The sequence below is a fragment of the Eurytemora carolleeae genome, unplaced genomic scaffold (assembly GCF_000591075.1).
Source record: "Eurytemora carolleeae unplaced genomic scaffold, Eaff_2.0 scaffold2203, whole genome shotgun sequence".
Classification (NCBI taxonomy): Eukaryota; Metazoa; Arthropoda; class Copepoda; order Calanoida; family Temoridae; genus Eurytemora; species Eurytemora carolleeae.
Window position 1 is genome coordinate 1 of NW_019398088.1, and position 24,981 is coordinate 24,981.

Consider the following 24,981-nt stretch of genomic DNA (forward strand, 5'->3'; position numbering starts at 1 on the left):
GCTAAAATACTAATTGATGCAGGTAACAAATAGGTTGAAACAATTTGAAACCTGGTTAGGTTAAGCAGAAACCGGAAGGTTTAAATGAGAACTGAGAGAAAGCAATGTCAGTATTATTTAAGATGGTTTAAATGCATACATTATTGATCTCTGTTAGAATTTACTTGAAGAGAGTCGAATTTTAATTGAAGTAAGCAGAATTCTGGTTAATGCAGAATCCAAGTAGTATTCTGATTGAATTGAGTGGCGGTACGCGTCTGAACGCCGGATCACTGTAATTAACGTAAGCAGGATTAGGCTTGCTTCGATTTCTGATGATTGAAGTAAGTAGAATTCAAGTGAATGTAATTTGAATTTAGCGTTCAGGCCGTTAATTTATATCAAGCAGAATTATCGTTGATATATTACAACGGATCTTCATGGCTTGGTGCGTGAACTGAATACTGTTGATTGTAAGCGGGTTTTTCTAACAGTGTAGCAATTGTGTTTCTATTGTAAACATACCATGTTTGGAGTCCGAAATTTAGATTAATTCATAGATAATCTGATACACGGTTGGGTTGCTAACCCAGGCTTTAAACTTGAAGCAGAAAATCCACCTAATTTATGTTTCAACATTGCAGTTAATGTTAGTTTTGAAACACTGACGCCATGACAGTTTTCGTTCTATAGGCTCTATAGCTTTCCTTTTTCAAGATGGCTTCCAAAATTAATTTATTTTGAAGTTTTCGCCAACATTTTTTGCAACCCAGTGACTGAATACAAATTGAGGTCGGAATTCTACATTTCACTCAGAAAAATGAGAAAAGGTTTTGTGTCCGCTCAAAAATGTTTTAAGAAATTAAACAATTTGTATATTCTCTATTCTGTAGATAATCTTGTTATTTATTTCCCTCCAGCAAACCTATAAACGTAATTGAATATGTAAATTAGAAATACATTTATTTTAGATAAAATTCCCGTAAAGGAACAATGGATATTTTAATTATCTAGATGTTAGCTTTGTAATCCTAAATGATGAGTTTGCTGTGTACACTTTCTTCAATGGACGAATTTGATATAATATTGCGCATTTAACACGTGGCTGAATTTCAGGCCTGGTGTTCTACTGAAGTAGATGATGACGGACACCATGTTGGAGGGAAAGGAAGATGGGGTAACTGTGGACAAGGCTGCCCTATTCCTCCTGATGATAGAGCACCGCACGAGAAAGGTAAGAAGATTGACGCAATTTTGTTTCTATGAGTTTCAGACACCATTTTGACAATAAACTTTAAATATGACACCATCGACATTGGCCGACAACACATATTATTAATCATATATTATGTATTAACTTTGCTATTTGTTTTCTAATTTCCTTTCAAATTTTTTTTAGAAAATCAGCTTTCTGTTATAAATCATATCTTATTAAATATTTCCGAAATAAATATAAGGTGTAAGGATATTCACTTCACCCAGATAGGCTGAAAAGACAATTGTTAGTTCATGTGCATTTTTGTAATCTTATATTTGAACGTACTTGGCCTGCTTTATAAACAATATCCAGTATCTCTTTATTTTTCCCGATTTTACATTTTTTACAACTCAACAACTGCTTTTATGTAAGTGCATCGACATATAAATACTTTGCTATGAGAAATAAGAAATGGATNTGGAGGTACAAATATAAATTGAACTTGGATGCAAGCTATTGGTAAATTGCAGTTTTAGTATTTGTTTTGAATGTCAAATGTTTAAGCAAGAACTCGACTTGCTTTAAGGAAATAAACCATTTTAACACTTGAACAACTTTAACCACAACTTTATGCCTTTTTTATACATATTTGCTCTTATAAAAATTTCAAATAAACTTTTTATTTTAGAAATAAATTCATTTTGCTTTATGTTTTACCGCCTTTTGGCCAACATTACCGATCTATGATTCCCCCAACAGAGGGAGGTTAGGTTACTTAATGTCCCTTGGGACAATTATGTAAAATAACCACCCTTTCTGCGAAGTTCTTAGTAAAAAATCGCGCATTTTTTTACAAAAGACGATAAAATTGTGCAAAACTACTTTACAGAGAAGTTAAGGGAATTTTACTTAACCACGGGTTCCCTCGACCAATTTTGTCTACAAAACATCCCTAGCTGAGCTCTATATATTTTGTGAACAAAATTGGTCTTGGTAAAGTAAAATTCCCTTAACCTCCTTGTAAAGTAGTTGTAAATATTTAAAAACATAATCTTATTCTAAATAAAAATCGTTAAGTTAATATTTTTTTTTAAGTTTCTCGTTATTTTGATTTTTTTTCTAACCCGTTCTTGTACTTTGACTTTTAATTTTCTATTTAAATATGGAATTGTGTTTTTACTATATTCCCGTGTCAACATCTGCTTCCTCAGAAATTAAACTTCTAACAATTGAAATCTTGTTTTTGCTTGAATTCTATTTAAGACATAATATGTTAAAATGTCAACCAAATAAACACCAGTCGTATTTTATCTTGAAACAATCTTATTAAATTATGTAACGGGAAAGAGCCTTGGGGGGAAAGGACTGATCTTAAATGGACAATCATGATAATTTTAAATGAACCCTGAACGGTTTAACAATTGCAGTTTTGTACTGTTAAATGGGACTACAGACTATAAACCGGCAAAACATTTTTTGTTTCTTGTCATGAAGCATATGCGTGCATACAGAGCGTCCCATATCATATTAGATTATCTTCAAGCTTTAACGCCAAATTACAACCATAATACTCGAAAAAACTAGTATTTTCCGCAATACTAACCTCATTAAATTTTTCAAAATTTAAATTTTCTGATCAGTCCTGAAAATCGTAATTTAGACCGATTGACGATCTAATATGATGTGGGACACCCCTTATACTCTACAGTGTTTACTTTTAGATATATTTTTAAAATTATGGAAACGTGTACGACGTACGCATACATTGTACAGCGTAAAGCGTACAGTACAAATGTGTTAATTAAAGGGACTGTAGACATAATTTTAAGTGACCCCTCTATTCGTGGTATGTCTGATTCAAATAATTTGTATAATTTATCAATAAATAATGTAACAATTCTGACAATTTCCTCTATTGTTTCTGAAGCTTAAATCCGTAATGTCTGAAGCTGAAATCCGCAAATCACGTTTATAGAGATGCCACATTTGTAAACTGATTATTTGATCATAAAAACCGGTGTGAGTAGAACGTGCTTCTTTATTAGATGAAGGATCACTTGAAATTAGGACTTGAGTCTGTTTAAGAGCTGTTTTCTAAACCCTGAACTGTATAATTAAAACTAAGCCCACTGTAATAGTTATCTCTCAACTATTAGAATAATTAATTAATTAGCTAATTATCTAATTGCTGGTTTCTCAGACTTGATATAATAAGATATAAACTGTAGGGGTGTAATGTGTATGCAGTATGCAGTTCATGGGGGGGGGGCAACCCCACAAAAGAGCTATGCCCTCCTGGAAAATTACAAAAAGGTTACTCACCAATACAAATTACAGTATAGGCCTAATTGTTATGTACGTATTGAAAAATACATTAATGGAATTACATAATCCAGTTCCTTCCATAAATCAAGAGAAAAAGGGCATGCGCTAAATTCTAGAAACTGTTAAAACTACGAAGTTAAGTACAAAGTTCAAGACTTAGAACTTAAACCTACATAATGTTTTTTTAACTTCAATCTCAGGGGGCTGAAAAGAATAAACCTGAAGTTTGAAAGATCAACAATAATTAACTCATTAGGTTAAAGTTTAAGTTTGGCTTGAATTATGGTTAAGCTAACTTTTTTTGTTTGTTCTATCAAACAACATCAAAGAACATGTAAAATCTTTCCGATATTTATTGAATTTCTACAGCTGGCAACGTTGTACAAAGGAATTTATCGCTAGCAGACGATTCCTAATGTGACAATATTTTCGGAAGAAAATAAAATAAAGAAAAAAATATTTAAGAAATTAATCCGAACAAATAAAAGTACAAATGTTATGAACCTTATCAGATAAATTGGCAGTTTCACTTTTCTTAAATTGGTCTAGTTGTGCAAATTGACAATGCAAAAAGCTAAGTAAGGTCAACTAGTGATACATAGATAATACACTATTAGCATAAAGAAATAATACCATGAAGGGTTAGATATATATTAATTGCTTAATAGTTTCGCAGCAATGGAATAAAAAGAATATTAATTTTCAAAAAGATAATAAATTGGTAAAAGTAATTAACTAATGTGACAAAAAATATATAGTAAAGAATAAATGATAAACTTGATAAATAAAAAAGAAAAACCATACAGGAAAAAAGAAATTAAAAAAAGATATAATTTATAAGATATAAATTATTTCGAATGTATCATTAACTCTCATTCTAATTTGTCTGAGAGTAAATGACATTCGTTTGTAAAAAATAACAAATTATTTTTATGAAAAACCATACAGGAAATTTCTTTAATTTTTTTCTATATTAAATATTCTATATTTAATAAAGCTTACATAGTAATTGAGAGTAAGATTAAACAGTGAGAGTAAATGACATTCCTTTGTAAAAAATAACAAATTATTTTTATTATTTATTATTATTTTTAAAAGGGGCGGGAAAATTTTTGCATACCAAAACAAACAGCTTTTTATAAAGGAATGAATCTAGATAAAAAATTGTTATTTATAAAAGCCTAAATTGTGAAAGGATGCAAATATGTAGAATACTTTCTGTATCATTACACCGGGTTTATAAATAAACAGATTGTAAACAAACTGTTGAAAAAAAGATTAACAAACAAGTTGAGAACAAACAAGTTGTAAACAAACAAGTTGTAAACAAACAAGTTGTAAACATACAAGTTGTAAACATACAAGTTGTAAACAAACAAGTTGAAAACAAACAAGTCGAAAACAAACAAGTCGAAAACAAACAAGTTTAAAACAAACACAAGGTAAATAAAAAATAGAATACTCTTCCCTCAAAACATTGCTATACAGAGATTCTATTTGAGATGTTTACAGTGAACTATTTACGTAAAGGGAGTCCCTGTCCCTTTAATGCCAAATGGGGCCTCACACTATTAAAATTGAAATCCCAGATTTGAAATATATTGTCATGGGCCTGAGCTCACATTGCCATAGAATATTGATGTTTAATGGAACAAATATGAACAATATTTTTTAAACAAATTTCTGAAAATTTATGTTTCATTATAAACAATGTTGGTACATACTTCAAACCATGTTGGTATACTATTGTCAACCATTAACATTAAGAAATGAGGTATTATTTTCGACACTAACTCTCCGAGCTGCCTCCACATCATGAGGTATTATCTTAGACACTAACTCCCCGAGCTGCCTCCACATCATGAGGTATTATTTTAGACACTAACTCTCCGAGCTGCCTTCATATTATGAGGTATTATTTTAGACACTACTCCCTGAGCTGCCTTCACATTATGAGGTATTATTTTAGACACTACTCCCTGAGCTGCCTTCACATTATAAGGTATTATTTTAGACACTTACTCCCCGAGCTGCCTTCACATTATGAGGTATTATTTAAGACACTAACTCTCCGTGCTGCCTCCACATCATGAGGTATTATCTTAGACACTAACTCCCCGAGCTGCCTCCACATCATGAGGTATTATTTTAGACCCTAACTCTCCGAGCTGCCTTCACATTATGAGGTATTATTTTAGACACTAACTTTCGGAGCTGTCTCCACATTATGAGGTACTATTTTAGACACTAACTCTCCGAGCTGCCTCCTTATTATAATATATTTGCTATACTAGTAACCTATTAAATTAATGTTAAAGCAATAGAACAGGTAAAAAACTAATGACAGACTTGAAACTTGAATTTTTGAAGAAGTTATCAATGGATTAACATTAAGGGATATATTGAATAATGAGTAGACATATAATCTATTCTTAATGTTTTGAAAAATATCCTTCTCAGGTTGTTGTGCGGACGACGTCTTAAGTGAATTTTTTTTATGATTTAATTTTTTATAGGGTGGACAATCGCTGGGCATTTTGCTGCAAAGATTTTTCTTCAAGATGGACGAATAGACGGGTATGAAAATATTGTAGTTTTAGATAATGTCGGTCGGCGTTCATAATTTTAATTTTTACTAACAATAAATCTTCCTCTTTCCCTTTTAAATTCCTTTCTAGTGAGAAGCTTGGCCTAATGATGTTGTACCATCCAGCTAAATTAGGAAACCCGATGATTTAATTTGAATTTTATTGAACTTAAAAAAAATTAAATAGGAGGATGAAACAACCACTGAAGATCCAAGTTTTTCTCGCATTTATCCCCAATGCTTCCCAATACGCGCCAGGAGGGGGTGGAAATAAATACCCTTATCATTTCTGTACTTTTTTTTCCCAACAACTGTAGTGTTTATATTTTGTTCATTCATAAAATTTTTAATATTTAATATTTTTTCTGTAAAATCTATTATCTAATTATGAACTTCAGTTCATTGTATGCACTAAACTTTAACTACTTAAAGGGATGGTCCTGTTGTGAATTGGACGATGGGATGGTAGTGTTTTGAATTGAACAGGATGGTACTATTGTGAATAGGACGGGATGGTACTATTGTGAATAGGATGGGATGGTACTGTTGTGAATAGGACGGGATGGTACTGTTGTTAATAGGACGGGATGGTACTGTTGTGAATAGGACAGGATGGTACTGTTGTGAATTGGACAGGATGGTACTGTTGTGAATAGGACGGGATGGTACTGTTGTGAATAGGACGGGATGGTACTGTTGTGAATTGGACAGGATGGTACTTTTGTAAATAGGACGGGATGGTACTGTTGTGAATTGGACAGGATGGTACTTTTGTGAATTGGACGGGATGGTACTGTTCAATGTCAAAAAATGAACTTCAATGCATATGTGGAAAAAAATATAAAATTTGTGCAGCAAGTTTTTCCCCCTTTTCTAAAGAAGGGAAAATTAGTTTTTATATAAATATATAGCCCTGCTTGTTAATAAAGTTAATAAAAACAAATTCTAGGATCCCATGGAACCAAACTTCTCGAGAAGAAAATCAAGAAGTTCATGGTGAAAGTTAAAAAATACATTTAAAGGTAAAGGAAAGAAATTAGATCCCAATAATTAAACTCAATGTCTTTTTTCATATTAAATGAATTAAACAATGATTATTTGGTTTTAAATTTTCAGGAAATGAGAGAAATTAAGAAACTTATGAAAGAATTAAAACCTTTGGACAAAAAACACGTTCGGCTTAAGGCAGGAACTATTTTTATCCAAGTCAATTTAAAAAATCAACTGTCTGAAACAGGGCTGGGCAGGTTCACACTTTTTTTTTAATCAATTCGTTAATAGTTGGGTAATCAGCAGACCAGACAGGCTCATCAAGTTTTTAACTATACAATAGTTCACTGGCATGCCGCTCGTTAATTTTTATCGATGTTAATGGTATAACATATTCCAAATATTTGTTAGCTGCCTCTACTGGTGACTATTGTTTTGTTCAAGAGTTATGTTTTCCACGCAATTAAGCCAATGAAAATTAAAAAAAAAAATCCATAATTTTAAATGCCTCCGTCATTTTTTCCATTTATTTCCTTAATTAGCGATTTCAAAATTAACAGTATGATGATGAAATTTTCCTTTAATTTTATATCATTCCTCATAACGAAACTTTGCCCATAAGTCTCAAGAATTTTGTAGACTTTAATTTTTTATAACTTGGATTAAAATATTTTTTAACAGGATAAGATGAATCCACCAGAAGGAAGAAGAAGGAAAATTATTTGTTTTAATTTAACACTCGACTTGTATTTTATTGTTAATGTTATTGTTTATGTTAATCTTGAACACTTGATCTCAATATTCAAAGCCGGATCACTGTAATTAACGTAAGCAGGATTATGCTTGCTTCGATTTCTGATGATTGAAGTAAGTAGAATTCAAGTGAATGTAATTAGAATTTAGCGTACAGGCCGTAAATTGATATCAAGCAGAATTATCGTTGATATATTACAACGGATCTTCATGGCTTGGTGCGTGAACTGAATACTGTTGATTGTAAGCGGGTTTTTCTAACAGTGTTGTACATATTTTTTAAACCATAAATTTGTGACACCCCTAAATTCTTTAAGCCGATGTTAATTTACACAAATTGGTCAGGTGATTCAACATCTTGGTATCTGGAAATATTCCTGTAGTGAACTCAAGCTCATCTTTATAATAAGCTAGGGAAACGCTTCTAACGCAGTTCTAAGTTAAATTAAATAATCTAGGTTTTCATGGCTTTTTGACCCCCTTCAGTAACAGTTTCAGCTTTTAAAAGTTCTTCGATTTTATTTGGACATAAATCTTCTCTAGGGTCACATGAGATATATTATGTTTATTTGATACAGAGAAAGAACAATATATGCATAGATTTAATACAAAATCACCTTTTTAAAGTTTGGATAGTTAATTGTAAAAGTTATTGATTCATTGCATTTCAGTCGTGTTCAGAACTGACCATCATCATCTTTTTCAAAATATGGATAAGGCTTTAATAGTCCAACTTCTGCTTCTTTGTCTGTCTTGTTTATTAGTGCTTGAATTTCTGTTATGCTTTTGTCATCTGTTTCTGGTAGAACCCTGGTCATATTCAAAATATTTAATTCATTTGATTAAGTTAGATAGTGTTAGATAAATTATTTTATTTATTTATTATGGCAACCCTAAAACTAGGACTGGGCATGTTCCAACTTTTTCAAGCTGTTTCCTGAACGGTTTGTTCCAACCGTTTTTAAAATAAAATCTCAGGTAGTTGTTAGTTTTAGAGGGTGAAAAACATAACTTTGTTTCGGCATTTGTATTTTCTGTTTTTTTTTAAGTTATCGTTAGTTAACAATCTCAATTTAATGGAAAATTTTCAACAGTAATTAAAAGAATTTAAAAAAATTAACAATAAAAATCGTCAAAACAAGTAAGAACATATTTTTTTACATGCTTTATGCAATTTTAGGCAAAAAAAAATCATGCTTTAAAAAAATTGTTTCTGTTTCCGTTTTAGAACAGTTATTTTTTTTTTTTTACGGCTATGGCTAATTTGTTTTGTGAACAATTTAAAACTTTGCGGTTCTTGTGGTTAGTTGATGGACTTTTCCATTTATTATCAAAAACCTACTTTTAATTAACGGAACTTTGCCCAGTCCTACCGAAAACCACAAATGGAGTTATACATCATACCCTTCAACACACTATCACTGTATATATGTATATATATATGTAGTTTAAAGATTAAAGCACAAAAATTTCAATTTTTTCATTATTTAAATTTTAAGATTAAGGAATTCACTGAGACAAACTTTTATGTTGTTATTGTTAATCTTGAAACCTGTATATTATTATCAATACTTAATATTTTTATTAAAGGAATTTCTGAGGGCCATGAACATAGACTTTAATTGATCCATACATCTGTCTGATATTGAGATTGTAGATCAATGTTTATACCAATATTTAACACAATAGTTCTGACTTCTTATTAGGTAGTAATATATTATATAAAGATCTGTTTAAAATAGAAAAATTTAGCTTTTTTTAGGATTGGAATGCAACAAAACAGCTAATTTTTACATTTTATTGGAAAACCTATATTTGTATACTAAGATACAAATTTTTAATTATCAGATTTTAATACTTACTTGAACACAAAAATAGCAGATAGGAAGATTGCAACTGCATGGCCTAAGAACACAACTGAGAACCCAAAAACATCAAGAATGTAGGGATAAGCCTAACGTTTTTTTAATATTGTAATGTACAATTAACATTCATTACTAATAATTTTTGATTAAAATTGAAAATATTTTTACATATCACTATTAATAATTACAAGTTTAAACCTTTGATACCATTGCTTCAACAATCATGCGAGATGATTCAGCCGCTGCTCCTCCCATACTCTTATCCTCAGGAGCTAGTAACTCTCCTGGTAGGGTATAGATAACACTGCCATAACCAGCACCATATCCTGTATCATAAATAGGGTATCGATAACACTGCCATAACCAGCACCATATCCTGTATCTTAAATAGGATATAGATAACATTACCATAACCAGCACCATTCCTGTATCATAAATAGGGTATAGATAACACTGCCATAACCAGCACCATATCCTGTATCATAAATAGGGTATAGATAACACTGCCATAACTAGCACTATATCCTGTATCATAAATAGGGTATAGATAACACTGCCATAACCAGCACCATATCCTGTATCATAAATAGGGTATAGATAACACTACCATAACCAGCACTATATCCTGTATCATAAATAGGGTATAGATAACACTACCATAACCAGCACCATATCCTGTATCATAAATAGGGCATAGATAACACTACCATAACCAGCACCATATCCTGTACCATAAATAGGGTATAGATAACACTACCATAACCAGCACCATAGCCTGTACCATAAATAGGCATAGATAACACTACCATAACCAGCACCATATCCTGTATCATAAATAGGGTAAAGATAACACTGCCATAACCAGCACCATATCCTGTATCATAAATAGGGTATAGATAACACTGCCATAACCCCCACCATATCCTGTATCATAAATAGGGTATAGATAACACTGCCATAACCACCACCATATCCTGTAATATAAAAAGGTCATATGAAGAAAACAGCCATAACTAGGGTTTCCAATTGAACAAGAAAATCTTGCACTAATTTCGCAAAGATTTTTTATGCTGTGAGTAAAAATTGCATGAAATTTCAATTTAATTTTGCATTGATGTACAAAAGCTATTTTGCAAAAATTCTGAAGAAAATCTTGGTTTTTGTGAATTTTGTTGTTTACTGCTATTTCATTATTTTGATTTATTTTGTTATTTCTTTCAATTCCGTGAAACAATTTCAGGAAACGAATGAATTAATCAGCAGCCACCAAACAAGATTGATGTATATACATATTTAAAGATTATAGATTAATACAAAGATGTCAAGAATCCTGCACAAAATTATTTTAAAATTATGGCTTAAATTCTTTATTCATGAGTAATTTTGTGTTGTTTCATATTGAAACAAAATTGATGAGAAATTTCGTCCATGCAAAAACACGAAACTGTTGTGTAAGTGAATCCACTGTTTCATTGAAACCCTAGCCATAATCAGCACCATATCATGTATCATAAATAGGGCATTATAGATAACACTACCATACCCAGCACCATATTCTGTATCATAAAATGGTATATACCACACTGTCTTACCCAACACAATATCCTGTATCTAAAATAGGGCATAGATAACAATGCCATAACCAGCACCGTATCCTGTATCATAAATAGGGTATGGATAACACTACTGTACCCAGCACCACATCCTGTATCATAAGTATGGTATAGCTATCACTAATGTACCCAGCACCACATTTTGTATCATAAGTATGGTATAGATAACACTACTGTACCAAGCACCTAGGGTTTCCAGCCAAATGGGGGAATCATTCTGTAAAAATTACTTTTTTCCTAAGTAAAACAATGCACCCTTACCTGAAGTCATTCCAAACATACCAACAGAAAAAAGGATCTGAAGTAAATAGAATCATTAGAATAGAATGAAGAGGCTGTTTTTTTATTACAGAGGTTTCTTAGTCTGTGTAATAAAATCTAGTCTAGATGCTAAATGAGCTAGAGATTGCTTCTAGTTAGAATATAGTTGAGATGAATGTGACATCACATGGAAAGCCTGGTATTAGGTGTATTATTGTGAAACATCATTAAAGTGAAACGCAATTTAATACCTGAGCAAACAGTTTGTACTGTGTTATTTCTTCAGATACATTCTTTAAATAGTAGGATAATGATATCAAGCCTAGAATAAAAGCCAGACTTAAACTATTTTTCCAAACTTTTAGAAATTAAGCAAGCTTCTAACGTTGCAGAATTTCAATGCAGACAGCTCTGAAGAATTTGATATTGAGTTAAGGATAGAAGTATTAGATCTTTTTCAACAATGTTTTTATAATTTATTTTTATAATTTTTGTAAAATAAAATGGTATGAGGCATGGTTAATAATTTCAAATGTTCATCTTTTGTCTCCTGTCTCAATCTGCACATCTGCAGTTTCTTGTTTTCTTTCCTCCATTTTCCCCTCCATTTATGGCACTGCTTTTGAAAGAATGCTTACAAGTCACTGTCTTTGTGCAATTATAAGTCAGTGCACTATAACCTTTCATTGTATAGATGCCCCCTCTTCGTTCTTGAATGTTTTGCTTAACCCTATCCCCGCTGGGGTACTTGAAAACCAGGATACGCTGGGGGGGGGTCAATTTGACCCCCCCCCTCTAAATCCCATGTTTTATGTCCAAATATGACAAATGATACATCATTAGAAAGCTCTTGTGCTCTACTTTTAGAATCTGCAAAAAAAATTGCAAATTTGCGAAAATTGAATTTTTTATCGCAAAATCCAGTTTTATAGTAAAAATGTTTGCAAAAAAAAATTTGTCCAAAAAATGACAAATTATACATTTTTGAAAAGCCCTTGACCATGCCATTTCAAATATGCAAAAATTTTTGCAAAATTTTAAATAACCTGATTTTTAATCAAGAAAAACTAAAAATGTGCAAATTTCCTTTGACAGGTTTTTTGCAAAAAATTTGCAATTTTTTTTCGCAAAACTTGTGCAATCCGTTTCCTTATGTCATAGGCTTTCCAAAAAGCTAAATTTTATCAAAATCTTACAAGTGAAAGTGGGTCAAAACAAAGATTTAGTTTGCTACAGGCAAAAGCAGTCATTCAGGCAGTTTGCCTGAGGACTCAGGCAGTTAGTATTAAAGCCCGGTTTTAGGCCTAAAGGGAGGGCTTTGGGTATGTAAGAAAAGTCAGAAAATTTCAACAGCCTCAGACCAATACTTTTTGAGTTATGTAAAAAAAACTACAGGGGGGGGGCAAAATTGACCCCCCCCCCAGCGGGAATAGGGTTAATTGTAATTTCAGCCTCAGCTCTGAACATTCTGTCTACTTGCATGTGTAAGGTCACCACTCCTGCACTTCAAGTTAAATTATATTTGCAGCGAGGAAGCAATAGCTTCCCTGCCATATGAACTGCACAGTTTTACTTTCCTGTACAAGGAAGGTTGCAATTCAACAAAGGATAATCAAGTGACCCGCTCGGAGCAGAGGTAATTTTGTTGTAGGGTCAAACAGAGAATTGTTCTGTAGTCTCATTTCGCTGCTTGTGAGAAGGTTTGATGGTAGGTAGAGGAAACTGAAGACGTAGATAAGGGTTTTAAGGAGTGGGGTATTAGGAATGTTTCAATAAAATCACTCCATTTATCCTCATGTTATACTGTTTCCCAGTCCATCAGAATTCCTTAGTAAGTATTGTATTTAGTGTGAACAGCTGCATGCACAATGCAGAGTTGTCCCCTTTCATCTGGTTGCTCAGGGAGCAGGGACAGGGCTATTCCAGAAAAGGCTCCAATCGCTAAGTGGAGTGGATTAAAAACCAGATTAGAATTAGACAAATTAGATCTTTGTTATTCCTATTCCTTGACATAGTACCCCTGCTGTGGGTACTGTAGTTGAGAATGAGGCTGGCTAATTGAGCACGGGGTGCAAACACCTTTCTTAGTGTCCACTGCAAATAGTGCAGAGAGCTTTCTATCAGAGCTCTACTACCCTAGGCTGTAGGAATGCAACTGAGATATTGGGTATAAATAGGTCTGAATGAAACCAAAAAGAGCTTTAAAAACATTTTTTAAAGCCTCTCTGACCTAATCAAATTTAAAAAATGGCTGATTTTATGAAATATTGAGGAAAAAAAGTTGTAATTTGGTGATTTATTGACAAATTTTAATTTTCAAAGGTCTAAACAGGTCTAAATAAAGCCATAAAGAGAATGAATAAAAAAGAACTCATATAGAGATTTAACTGACTATTTATTACTTAAAATGTAAAATTGTATTGTTCGTAATCAAATTTTGTATGTTAACCCTATCCCTGCTGGGGTACTTGAAAACCAAGATATGCTGGGGGGGGGGGGTCAATTTGAATCCCACTCCCTCTAAATACATTGTTTGATGTCCAAATATGACACATGATACATCATTGGAATGTGTGTATGCTCTACTTTTAGAATCTGCAAAAAATAGCAAATTAGCAAATCAATTTATATAGTAAAAATGTTTGCAAAAAAAATGTTCAAAAAACGATAAAATATACATTTTTTAAAAGCCCTTGACCATGCAATTTCAAATATACAAAAATGCTGCAAAATTTTAAATAACCTGATGATGTGTAATTAATCATTTGCAAAAATTCTGTGCAAAACTTGTGCAATTCATATTCTTGTGTCATAGGCTTTCCAAAAAGCAAAAAATTATCAAAATCTGACAACTGAAAGTGGGTAAATCAAAAATTTAGTTTGGTACATTCAGGCAGTGTGCCTGCAGAGGACTGAGGCAGATAGTATAAAAGCCCGATTTTGGACCTTAAAGGAGGGCTAGGGTTATTTAGGATAAGTCAGAAAATTTCAACAACCTCTGACCAATACATTTTGAGCAGGAATAGGTTAAAGCTGCATAAAATATTAAGTATTTTTAATTAATCTCTTCAATCTCAAGGAAGCTTCAAAAATTTTATTTCCAGTTTTTAAATCATTTAGACCAATATAGACTTATGTTTGTACTCTTAGTTTCAATGCTGAGAATAGTTTAAGCCAAGTAAAGGATGATTAATTGAGACCATGTAGAACAGAAGCAAGTGTTTAGAACTTGGGAGTAGAGATGGGCTTCGTTATTTTGAAAGAAAGAACATTTTGAGAACGAACAAAACTGACGATTTTACTGAACAATCATTTAATGACAAAACGCAGGAATTAAAGAAAAATGAACCATAATGTAGTTAACAAACGAAATCAATTATTTTTTAAATGATTGAAAGTAATTCAACAAAATGAACCTTTCATGAACGATGAACAAACAAAATGATAAAAAGCCAAACATGCCTATCTCTATTTGGGAGTACCTGAAATACCACTCATCATGTTATTATATGTTATTATAAATGTTTGAATGTAAGGTTAACCTGCTGAAACTATCATGATACAAGAAGCCATAATAAACTGATTCTTCTTCTTCAAGTTTTTGGAAATAAACAGACTAGCAGTAAAACCAGCTGCTGCACCTAATGATATAATTATTATAGCTTTATTAATCTATCGTTTTGTATAAAGGGAACAGTATAGATATATCTGGATAATATGCCATAAAGAATTTAACTTCTTGTACATAACTTCTAATTCAGAACATTTTACAGGTAAAGAGTTTAACCATAATGATATAATCAAATAACTATGTAACCATATAACCATATAACCTGTATCTTTATCACAACCCATAAAGCCCATATCAAATTTTTTTTTATATTACCAATAAATCTATCATTTTTAGTTTTAAAAGTTGTTAGTTCATTGTTGTAAAATACTAACAATCCACCACCAATTTATATAAAACAATAAATATGTAACTTTCCTTTTCCTTTTGTTTTCCTTTTTCTTTGATTTCAATTTTTTCTTTTTTTTTTTAAGAACTGGGGGGAAATCTTTCCACTTCTATTTTTTGGAGGTTTTAAAATATTTTCTCCTGAATACCTAATTTTGTATGTTTTTGTTATATTTCATAAATAAATAATTACTTACTTACTTACTTACATGTATTAAAAATTTCTAATTCTTGAATCAAAATTTTCACAAATGTAAAGAAAGAGAAAACTGCAGTCTGCACTAGGGGTGATCAATTTTGGAATTGAGCCCTTTGCCCGCTGGAGGTCTGAGTTTAGTACTTTTATTTGACCATAACTTCTTTAAATTTTCATATATTTAAAAATGAGTTTTGAATCTGAATACAGCATGAAATTTCCAAGAAAATGATGTATCATATTTAATTTTTTAAAATATTGTTTTTAGGCCTTACGGCAATTTCTGCAATATTAAATTGTCAATTCCCAACCCTATCAACAATTTTGAATTTTTTTTTAAAAGTAAAAACGCTGCAACCTCCTGTGGACGGTTGACTGATTTCTAAAAATGTCACAAATCAATCACCCTTAGTCTGCACCCTTCCATCCAGGCAGCCTTTAGCAGTAAATCTTCCATAGAAAATACTTACCAACTGGAATAAAGAGCATGATTGTTTTGTACGGAATTGAGAATCCAAATTCAGCAAACATGCTTAAACCCATCAGCTTAATTCAGAAACATTTAATTGAAAATGAGTATTTATAAATGTAAAAAAAAAATATCTTTATCTTTGCAAGAGTGGAATTCTTATTTAATTTAGAAGAGATTTAAATGTAAAAGTTAAAAGCATTCTTCAACTAAAAACTAATTTTATATTTGAATCATAAGACTAATTTTCCTCGGTCCATAAAAGTTAAGAGGGGCTCCTCGGCCACATAGCCCTAAATAGATTTAATGTTCTTAAATTAACTGCTCGTTCAACTGCTACTGCTGATTTTTTTTTTCAAAGTATATATTAATCACAAGTTGAACTTTATGTTTAATTTCCTCCTTTTTTCTCCAAATTAGGGAAATAGCCAAATTGAGCTGTATTGAGCTTGAGGTATTTAAAATGTACACATTTAAACTGTTAGAAGCAAATGTTGATTGAAATGAAATGAAATGACTGTAAACATAATGAATTCTAAAAACTTATTGTCATTTGACTTCAATGAATGCAATATAAGCCTTTGCACTGTAAATCAGAAAGTTATCAGAAGGTTTACAAAGATTTTGTTGCGCTTGAAAGTATTGAACCCCTTTCTTTAACTATCAAATTCTATTCCAAGCTTTTGGTGTACACCAATTGATCTACATTATTTTAACAGAATAAATAATGGGTTTAAGGTAAGAGTGAATGGTAAAGCTCTCACCAATTGATCCAAACATGGTGACAACAATTCCGAGAGGTATCAAAGTCTGGGGAGTAGTCCAACGATCCATACAACCCTGCAAACACCTTGACATTACTTACTTTTAATTGTAATGTACCAGGAAGCTTACACATCATTATTGTAATGGTACCCTACATTAACTTCCATAATTATTGTGAGGTCATGATACAGAATGTTGCCTGATTTAAGCAAGATAATTGAATATAACTTTAACAGATTATTAAATATATTTTATTTTACATGAAAAAACGTTACCTGCACACAATGTATATACAACATTTGTGTAGGGTAACACAACTTTTTATTTCTCTGAATACAATAATTACTTATGAAACAACTAAACAGATATATCTAGGAGTGAGACAGAACTCTGGTAAAGCATCCCAATGTACCTGGAGAGAATCAGGAAGTTATGCAAGGATACTTCTGATCCAACATCTCACTACAGTATGAATGACTTGCTACAGTATGAATGAAGGTTTGCTGATAATCACCACTGTAGTGGAAGGACTGGCAAATAAGATCCTGGTCACCGCAGTAGGAAGTTATGTCAGACAGGTACCCTTCCTCTTCATAGCCTTTAGAGACACTGTGATACAGTATTTACAACATGAACCAACACATCAGAATGACACATTGAATGTGATAGAAGTAAACTGTTGAAAATGTGGTGGTCCACACTACATCAGAAAGTGTAAGCTGAAGAGCTGCTACAAGTTCGGAGCAAATCATGATAAAGATGATTGTAAAAAGAGCCCATTATATAAACTCTGGTACACTTGGTCACACTCCTTCCAACCAAAGTCAAGCTTTAATTGCAAATGTTTTTGGTAAAAAATTGGAAACTTCTACTGTACAGGAGTTCTTGAGTTCTGGAAACCCAAGAAACAATGGAAAATGTATTTTTTCCCAAATGAAAAAGTTAAAAAATATCAATTTCTTGGAATAGGGATAGTTCCATTGATGCAAGTAGTCCAGCATATAAACAGGACAACATATTAGCTCTTTTGTATATAGCTCTAGGTCGTACAGAAAGTGGGGCATAAGATAAGTTGCCAATGTGGAGAAATATTTCTCAATAGAAAATGCCAACCCATCGGAGGGGTGATGCAGTGTGACCACGGCATGTTCTAGCTAGTTTAGAACCATAGAAGAACTGTAAGATCTAAAAAGAAATAGCGAGAAAACTAGATATATGTTTTTTTTATTTTTAGATCTTTGAAAACTGTTTTCAGCTGAAATACCAAGCCAGAACCTCATCTATTATTCACCGTATGGGAGGAGAAGAGTTTCTTTCTTCAGAATAATGTGGAAGGAAGACCCTGTGTGCAAACTACTCTCACAAAGTGACCAGGACACAAAAATATAAGAATCGAGTAAGGAGAAGTGATAAATATCCGAGAAAAGAACAAAATATGAAAAGTATAAAAGTGGAAACATGTATAGATAGACACATAGTTGATGATTGTATGAATCAGTGATGTGAAAAATAACAGAGCAGGTGTCAATCAGGATCAGCAACAGGGAACACTTAGGACTTTTTAGCGAAGAAATTTTCCTTCTAATTTTAATTTTAAATATTGTAACCTTGTAAGGATTTCTCTCTTGTAGAGTAAATCTACCCCTTCATAGGTTCTTAGTCTCAGCAAACAAAAATATGAGGATTTAGTCATATTATTGTTTGTATTATGTCAAGGGTCAATATGGGTCATTCGTATTTGCTCAAGGAGCAGAAGGTGTTTTGATTGGATACAGAAACCATCTGTACCATCGCTGAAATAAGAGAATTTGATTGGATAATGATGGCGGTAATGTCCGTTGGTCAAAGGGCGGTTCATTTCCCGGTATAAAAGGTCTTACGACGGTAAAGGCACTGAACAGTATGATAAATCAGTGACCCAAGGTTGAGCTAAGCCAGATTGTGTACAAATCAGGTTTTAATGACATTTAAGTTATATTACCGTTAACTCAATTTTCTGTTCCGGGTTTGTTTATATATTCGTAATACAGTAGTTTATTCTTGTTTCAATCTCATCTTTTCCAAGCAAACTAGTTATCGGAAAAGATTATTTGCAACTTTGTTCTAGTTGAATTTTTCTTGGCAAGTTTTAAGAAATTAGTCATTAACCCTCGATTTCACGAGCAAGGTTTTATTACCTTGTAGTGAATAAAGTGAAAATAGTGATTAAACAAAATAGTGAACCCAACCACGCAGCCATTGGTGAGTCTTGTTTTATTAAATACTTTTAATAAGTCCATCTGTCCAAATTCTCTATTTCAGCTAAAAGTGTTAGATTGACGTAAAAGGAATCGTTGTTTAAACCTTGACATAATTTTAAATAAGTGCATCTTTTCTGAAATTTAGTTCAAGTCCAATTGTTTCTGACTTTGAACTTCTAGTTTGAGAAAATAAATCACTAAAAGAAAATCGTAGTTTTTTTTCTTAGAATATCTTTTTTGATTCCAACAATCTTTTGATCTAACATATTTAGTTTGGAAACTAACATTCTATTCTCTCAAGTTAAAATCGTCAACACATAGAAACATCATAGATTTGAAACCTTAGTTATTAGGATAACCAATAAGTAAGTTAGAGAAGTTAGAAAGTTAGGAAGATAGAAAACTAGCCACTAAAACTATATATAGATAAGATTGAAATCTTAAATTGTTTAAACTAAATCGGAGATAAACTTAAACTGTCCTGCTTGGAATAGTATTCCTTTGATTGAAACTTTGTAGTGATGATCTAACCCTAGTGTTCTTATCCTATCTCCTGGTCAAATCCATCCTTACCTTAACTCCAGGTTTCCTAGTAAGATAAATTATCGTTAAAAAAAAACAGTTTGGAACGGTTTCCTTTAGCGTGGCGGTTGAGTTAGTTTTATTGTGAACGGTTGAATGTAAAAGAGTTAGCAAGGTTGCCTTAGAGTTGGTTACGGTTGAGATTTAGATTTGTCTCCTGTCTCTTTAATCCCTGGTCAAGTTTGATTTCTAGCTCCATCTCTACCCCAGAGTTTTTCCCTGCAATTTAACTTGCTCCTCTTTATGGCGAGCATCTGTCATTTATAAGACTTAAATCTTTTATAATTGATTAACCAGTGACCAACGAAAGTTCCACAAGATTTGCTATTTCAAAATAATATTTGCATGGGAACGCATATTTGAAATTCTGGTTTTGTCGATTTATTTCCAAGTAGAATTTCCTTTGAGATATCAAGAGGCACCTCTGCTTAGTTTTAGCTGATCCTAGTAGTTGTACTTTATGGTCTATTTCCCCTTTAACTAAGATTTGGTTGAGAAAAGAAATTTGGTTGTAGTTACGCTTTAACTCCCTCTCTTTCTGTCTCCTAGATCGATAAAGAATTGGATAGGTAGTATCAGGGGTATGAAAGGCGGAGATTCCATGGTTTACTAGAATCATTTTATTTCTTCATTTTTCCAATACTCTGTAGATTTACTCACATCAGTTTTCAGGCTTTAGATTTCTTTTATTTCATACCATCTTTTTATGATAACATTATGTTTCCTAAATTAAATTCACATACTTACCTGCATTCTGCATCAGGGAATATATAGATCTATTTGAAAGGACTTGATTTTGGTTCTTACATTTTTATTTCTGAAGTATTTTTTAGTGGCAGCTAATATCTCGTTTATCTCTTCTTCAATGCCAGCATATTCAGGACCTCTTAATATCCTTCAAAATTGTAAAATAAGAATATCTTAATCATTCTTTAAACAACTTTTCTCAAAGTACAATAGATTAAACATACCTCAGCATTTCTCTTGCTTTTTTTATTTTGCCATTTCTGAAAGATATCTGTTGTTTCAGTTATACAAATGTCAAAACCTTTGTATTACATTTCTGGCTTTGTTTTGGCCAGCTTTAGCTAACATATGTGTTTATAAATATATATATATATATGTATAAATATATAAATATATGAATATGTAAATATATAAACAAACAAATATATAAATATATAAACATATAGAAAAATGTACAGGGCATTTCTGAAAAAAGTGTTTTTAGGCTTTTTAGCCTTCTAAATATAGTTCAAATGAGCTAAAAAGTGCTTCTAGCATGTACAATGTCCACAAATGGGGGGGAGGGATTGTCAATGAAACATTTTTTTCTAAAATGCATTAATCTTTAAAAGCAGACTTAATATTCAAAAATGTGCTTGGTCTCCATTTCAAAGATTTTCTTTAAAAAGTTGAATTATAATTATATTTTTCGCATTTTATATGACAGAATAGATTAAATTGCACAGTTTCAATGATAGATTTGAGGATTTTTTAAACTAAAAGACAATAAAACTTTCAATTTTATCGTCATTGGTACAATACTACAGGCACACATTGTATTAGAATAAATAAAGTTTAGTGGGTGAAGACAACAATGTTAACTAAGCCTTAATGGCTATACACACTTTTTTTAGATACACCTTGTATATGAGCCAAGAGGTTTATTATATACATTTAATATTTTAATGTTTAAAACCTGACAAGCCAGTGTGGAGAGTAAACAATAAAAGGAGAAAGGAGTAGAAAAAGCACCGACAGTGTTATCCCAAGCAATAAGAGATATTCTGGTGGTATTGTCATGTTAACAGCAAATAAAAGCTAAACATTAGTAGTATAAATTGTAGAATTCATTAAAATACAAATATAACAAAGGAATTAAGTTTTTTGTCCCAAACTCTTATTTTCTAATTCCAATCTTATGCTGTACTTCCCAGTTTTGAACTAAAAATACTGTTGGATCACAGTTTGAAGTAACAAAGGTATCTATCAGATTGAAAAGATAAATGGATTAACAAATTTGATTTTGAAGCAAAAACTCAATTCCTTTAAACTCGTAATTATTAAATGTTCCCATTAGTGTCATGGAATAACTTCTTCTTAATTTATAAATTTTTCAATTAGGCTTTCATCAGTGCAATTTACTAGATCTTTTAAGGAATTTGGTCTTATTAAAATAAATTAGAAAAATATATGAACTTGTGAAGGTTCTAACTGTATTTTGCAACAGTTTACTAACAACATTTGATCATGAGTGAGTGAGTGTAAGACATGTAAATGTTTAGAAAAAACAATTTTGAAATTTGTTGATTTTCTCAGCTATGTCAGGTATCTTCTAAAAGTTCAAAGTACTCAAGATATCTACATTACCTATCAGTATGTGTGCCTGCTTTTAATGTTAAGAAAAATTCTACTACATAATATCTATATTGTAAGTTCCATCCTTATACTGTGAAATATAGACTTTTTGTCCTATTTTGTTTTCTCCACTGTTAAATTTAAAAATAAGTTATAACATGGACACAACGGTCATATTGCTCTTACCAACCATCCATAATTGGAGTAGAGAATGTTTAAGTTGGCAAAAACTGAAAAAAAACATTCAAGTTATCTACCATAGTTAATTCCTGATAGAGTATTCTTTAACCCTTCAAATGGGATAAAACTTGGTTACCTCCTCTTAGTTTGATTGTTGATATTTCGCTTACTAATGTGTATGATGGCATTATTCCTATAATAATTTTTTGAAATATACAATTTTAAGTGCTTACTGATGAAATAGAATAAATCATTGACTTGCTTTTAGATTTGTTAAACATTATTATCATTTTCCTGTGTTAGATGAATATACTGTGACAGATTATCTTATAGTGTCAGTACATATGAAATTAGCCATCCCCCAGTAGGCACCATCTTCATTTTTTTCAAACTTCAAATATTAAGAAACCTATGTGAGACATTACAGAATCAGTAATTTTTAGACTCTGTTTACCTCCCTGTGTAGAGCAGTGATATCATGAAGTTTGGACAACTGCAAAGAGTTTGCGCTTTTCAAATTACCATAACTTTTTGCTATTTGAATTATTGACCTTATTTTAATGTCATCAAATAGGTTATGAATAAAGCTTTATTTTTTTAATTATAAAATCATCGATAAAATTAAGGCTAGCGTTTGATATTTTAAACTACGAGAAGAAACCACAGTCCATGGTTAGATTCCAAGAGAACCCGAAGTCCCTGTCAAGTTCTGAGGATAGGTTCCAGAGAAACCACCAGTCAAAAGAGAGGTCCCCAAGAACCAACAAGCTTGTTGAGAAGTCCCAAAGATCCCCCCAGTCTAGGGAGTGGTCCCCAAGAAAACCCCAGCCTGTGGAGAGGTCCCTAAGATCCCCCCAGTCTGTCCCTGAGAACCATCCAGTCTAGAGAAAGGTTCCATAGAACACTCACACAGGAGGAGAGGTCCCTGAATACCAGCCAGCCTGGGGTGAAGTCACTGACTAGTACTTCTCTGACAGGAGAGGGCCCTGAAAACCCTTTAGCCCAAAGAGTGCTCCCAAAAATCCCCAAGATGTAATTAATGTGATAGATCCAAGAGGAACAGTAGACTCTGTTTTTACCCCCCAGAGAAAGAAAAATTAGTTTCAGTAACTGCACATAACTTCATCTAAGTGAATTATCTATTACATTGGAAACTCTACCCATAGGTCTCTTAAGATGGTGCCTACTACTTTCAAAAGGCTGCAATTAGGGATGGTCATTAAATTGAGCTTGGTTTTTTTACTTTGCATATTCTTTGTCAAAATGTAATGCTCACTAACTTAGGTTTTCATTACACTACAAAAATACTGCCAATTGTCTTGAACAATTCTTTACCCCAACTATCATTGTTTTGATAATGTAAAATGTATTAAAAGCAAACTCCGAAAATTCAAAGTTTGCTATGTGACAATCCTCTCAAATTCTTTCACTAAAGCAGGTTAAACGTCAACAACCTTAAATGTTTAAATGAACCTCTTAAAACTTCATATCCAATTCTAACCTGTATTAGGAAAAACTCCTAATACTCATACCTAAACCTGCTGAGAAACCATTGAGTAACCAACCAGATAGAAGAATCGGGAAGGTATATGCAATCCACATAAGTATACAAGATCCAATCTGCAGAAGATTCACCAGGATTAAACATCGCTTTCTTAATATTTCAAAATCAAAGTAGAATTATCATATTAATACAATATTGTTTCACTAAGAGATTAAGAAAAAGTAATTATTGTAAAAGATCTAGCAAATGTCAATATTACATCTATACCTGCCTAGCCACTCACTTAAAGGACTGCTTACAAGGGCACCAGCCAATATCATCAGCAGGTTTAAGCTGTGAAAATAAAGGTGGTTTATTCTAGCCTTAACTTCTAACTTTAAGACATAAGCTTTTTTAAATATTTACTTAAGCAGCAAATTTTACAAAGCCATAAAAACAGAATTAAAACTACAAATTAAAATAATTCCAACTAACACTAACCTTAACTAGAAAAACAAAGTATGAGACTATTTTCATCAAAACTTAAATATGGAAGCATTCTACATTATAGGTCTACTAATCTGCTTCCATTGCCACTTAACTTCAGGGTGTCTCTGATAAAAGTGTGTTGAGGCTGTTTAGCCTATCAAACATCACAAAAAAATGGTTCTAGAAGCTATAATTCCTATAAAGTGAAGGGGGGGGGGTTGTCAATAACATATTTTTCTCTAAAATGCTGTTTTAACCTTTAAAATTATTTCTAACATTAAAAATTGTGCTCGATCCCCTTTCTAAAGATGTTATTTCTTTTCACCCACTATTAAAAAGTGTTACTAGTAGGTGCAATGTCCATAAATTGTTGGGTTGTTGTCAAAACATATTCTAAACTGCCGATTTAACCTTTAAAATTATTCCTAATATTAAAAAATGTGCTCGGTCCCATTTCTGAAGATGTTAATTAATTTTAGAGTCAAATGTTTCATCAATTGTTTCAAATCAAATGTTTCATCCCATTTGTGGAAATTTTACATCATAGCAGCATGTTTTAACACAAAACAATGATGTTTAGTAGGTTGAAAAGCCTAGACACATTTTTTTAAATACACTGTACTTTACATTAGTAAGTTAACCCTATCTCTGCTGGGGTACTTGAAAACCAGGATATGCTGGGGGGGG

The 24,981-nt window shown here is 32.0% G+C and overlaps 2 protein-coding genes and 1 long non-coding RNA gene across 8 annotated transcripts; 1 reads left to right on the forward strand and 2 right to left on the reverse strand.

The window, feature by feature from the left end:
- Nucleotides 1–5,276: 5,276 nt before the first annotated feature.
- Nucleotides 5,277–7,416, forward strand: LOC111716780 (uncharacterized). Of its 5 annotated transcripts, none has more exons than XR_002768598.1 (4): nt 5,277–5,459; nt 6,019–6,079; nt 7,039–7,111; nt 7,206–7,416. It is a non-coding gene; the product is annotated as an uncharacterized LOC111716780 (long non-coding RNA). The 5 variants fall into 5 exon arrangements; XR_002768600.1 differs by having other exon boundaries at nt 5,291–5,322; XR_002768596.1 differs by lacking the exon at nt 5,277–5,459 and adding an exon at nt 5,466–5,688.
- Nucleotides 7,417–8,394: 978 nt separating this feature from the next.
- Nucleotides 8,395–16,253, reverse strand: LOC111716779 (uncharacterized). 2 transcript variants are annotated; one of them, XM_023492266.1, is made up of 7 exons: nt 16,196–16,253; nt 15,114–15,212; nt 11,823–11,893; nt 11,572–11,608; nt 9,905–10,023; nt 9,695–9,786; nt 8,395–8,642 (listed from the first exon to the last, which is right to left on the reverse strand). In XM_023492266.1, exons 1-7 carry the CDS (start codon nt 16,212–16,214, stop codon nt 8,510–8,512), a joined length of 570 nt encoding a protein of 189 aa, XP_023348034.1. In that variant the 5' UTR covers nt 16,215–16,253; the 3' UTR covers nt 8,395–8,509. The 2 variants fall into 2 exon arrangements, with proteins under 2 accessions (XP_023348034.1, XP_023348033.1); XM_023492265.1 differs by having other exon boundaries at nt 9,896–10,023.
- Nucleotides 16,254–16,416: 163 nt separating this feature from the next.
- Nucleotides 16,417–24,156, reverse strand: LOC111716778 (facilitated trehalose transporter Tret1-like). The gene is made up of 9 exons (XM_023492264.1): nt 24,094–24,156; nt 23,855–23,976; nt 22,459–22,515; nt 22,329–22,372; nt 21,484–21,605; nt 20,753–20,788; nt 20,589–20,676; nt 16,959–17,034; nt 16,417–16,487 (listed from the first exon to the last, which is right to left on the reverse strand). The coding sequence occupies exons 1-9, from the start codon at nt 24,144–24,146 to the stop codon at nt 16,417–16,419; spliced, it is 669 nt and encodes a 222-aa protein (XP_023348032.1). The 5' UTR covers nt 24,147–24,156.
- Nucleotides 24,157–24,981: the final 825 nt, after the last annotated feature.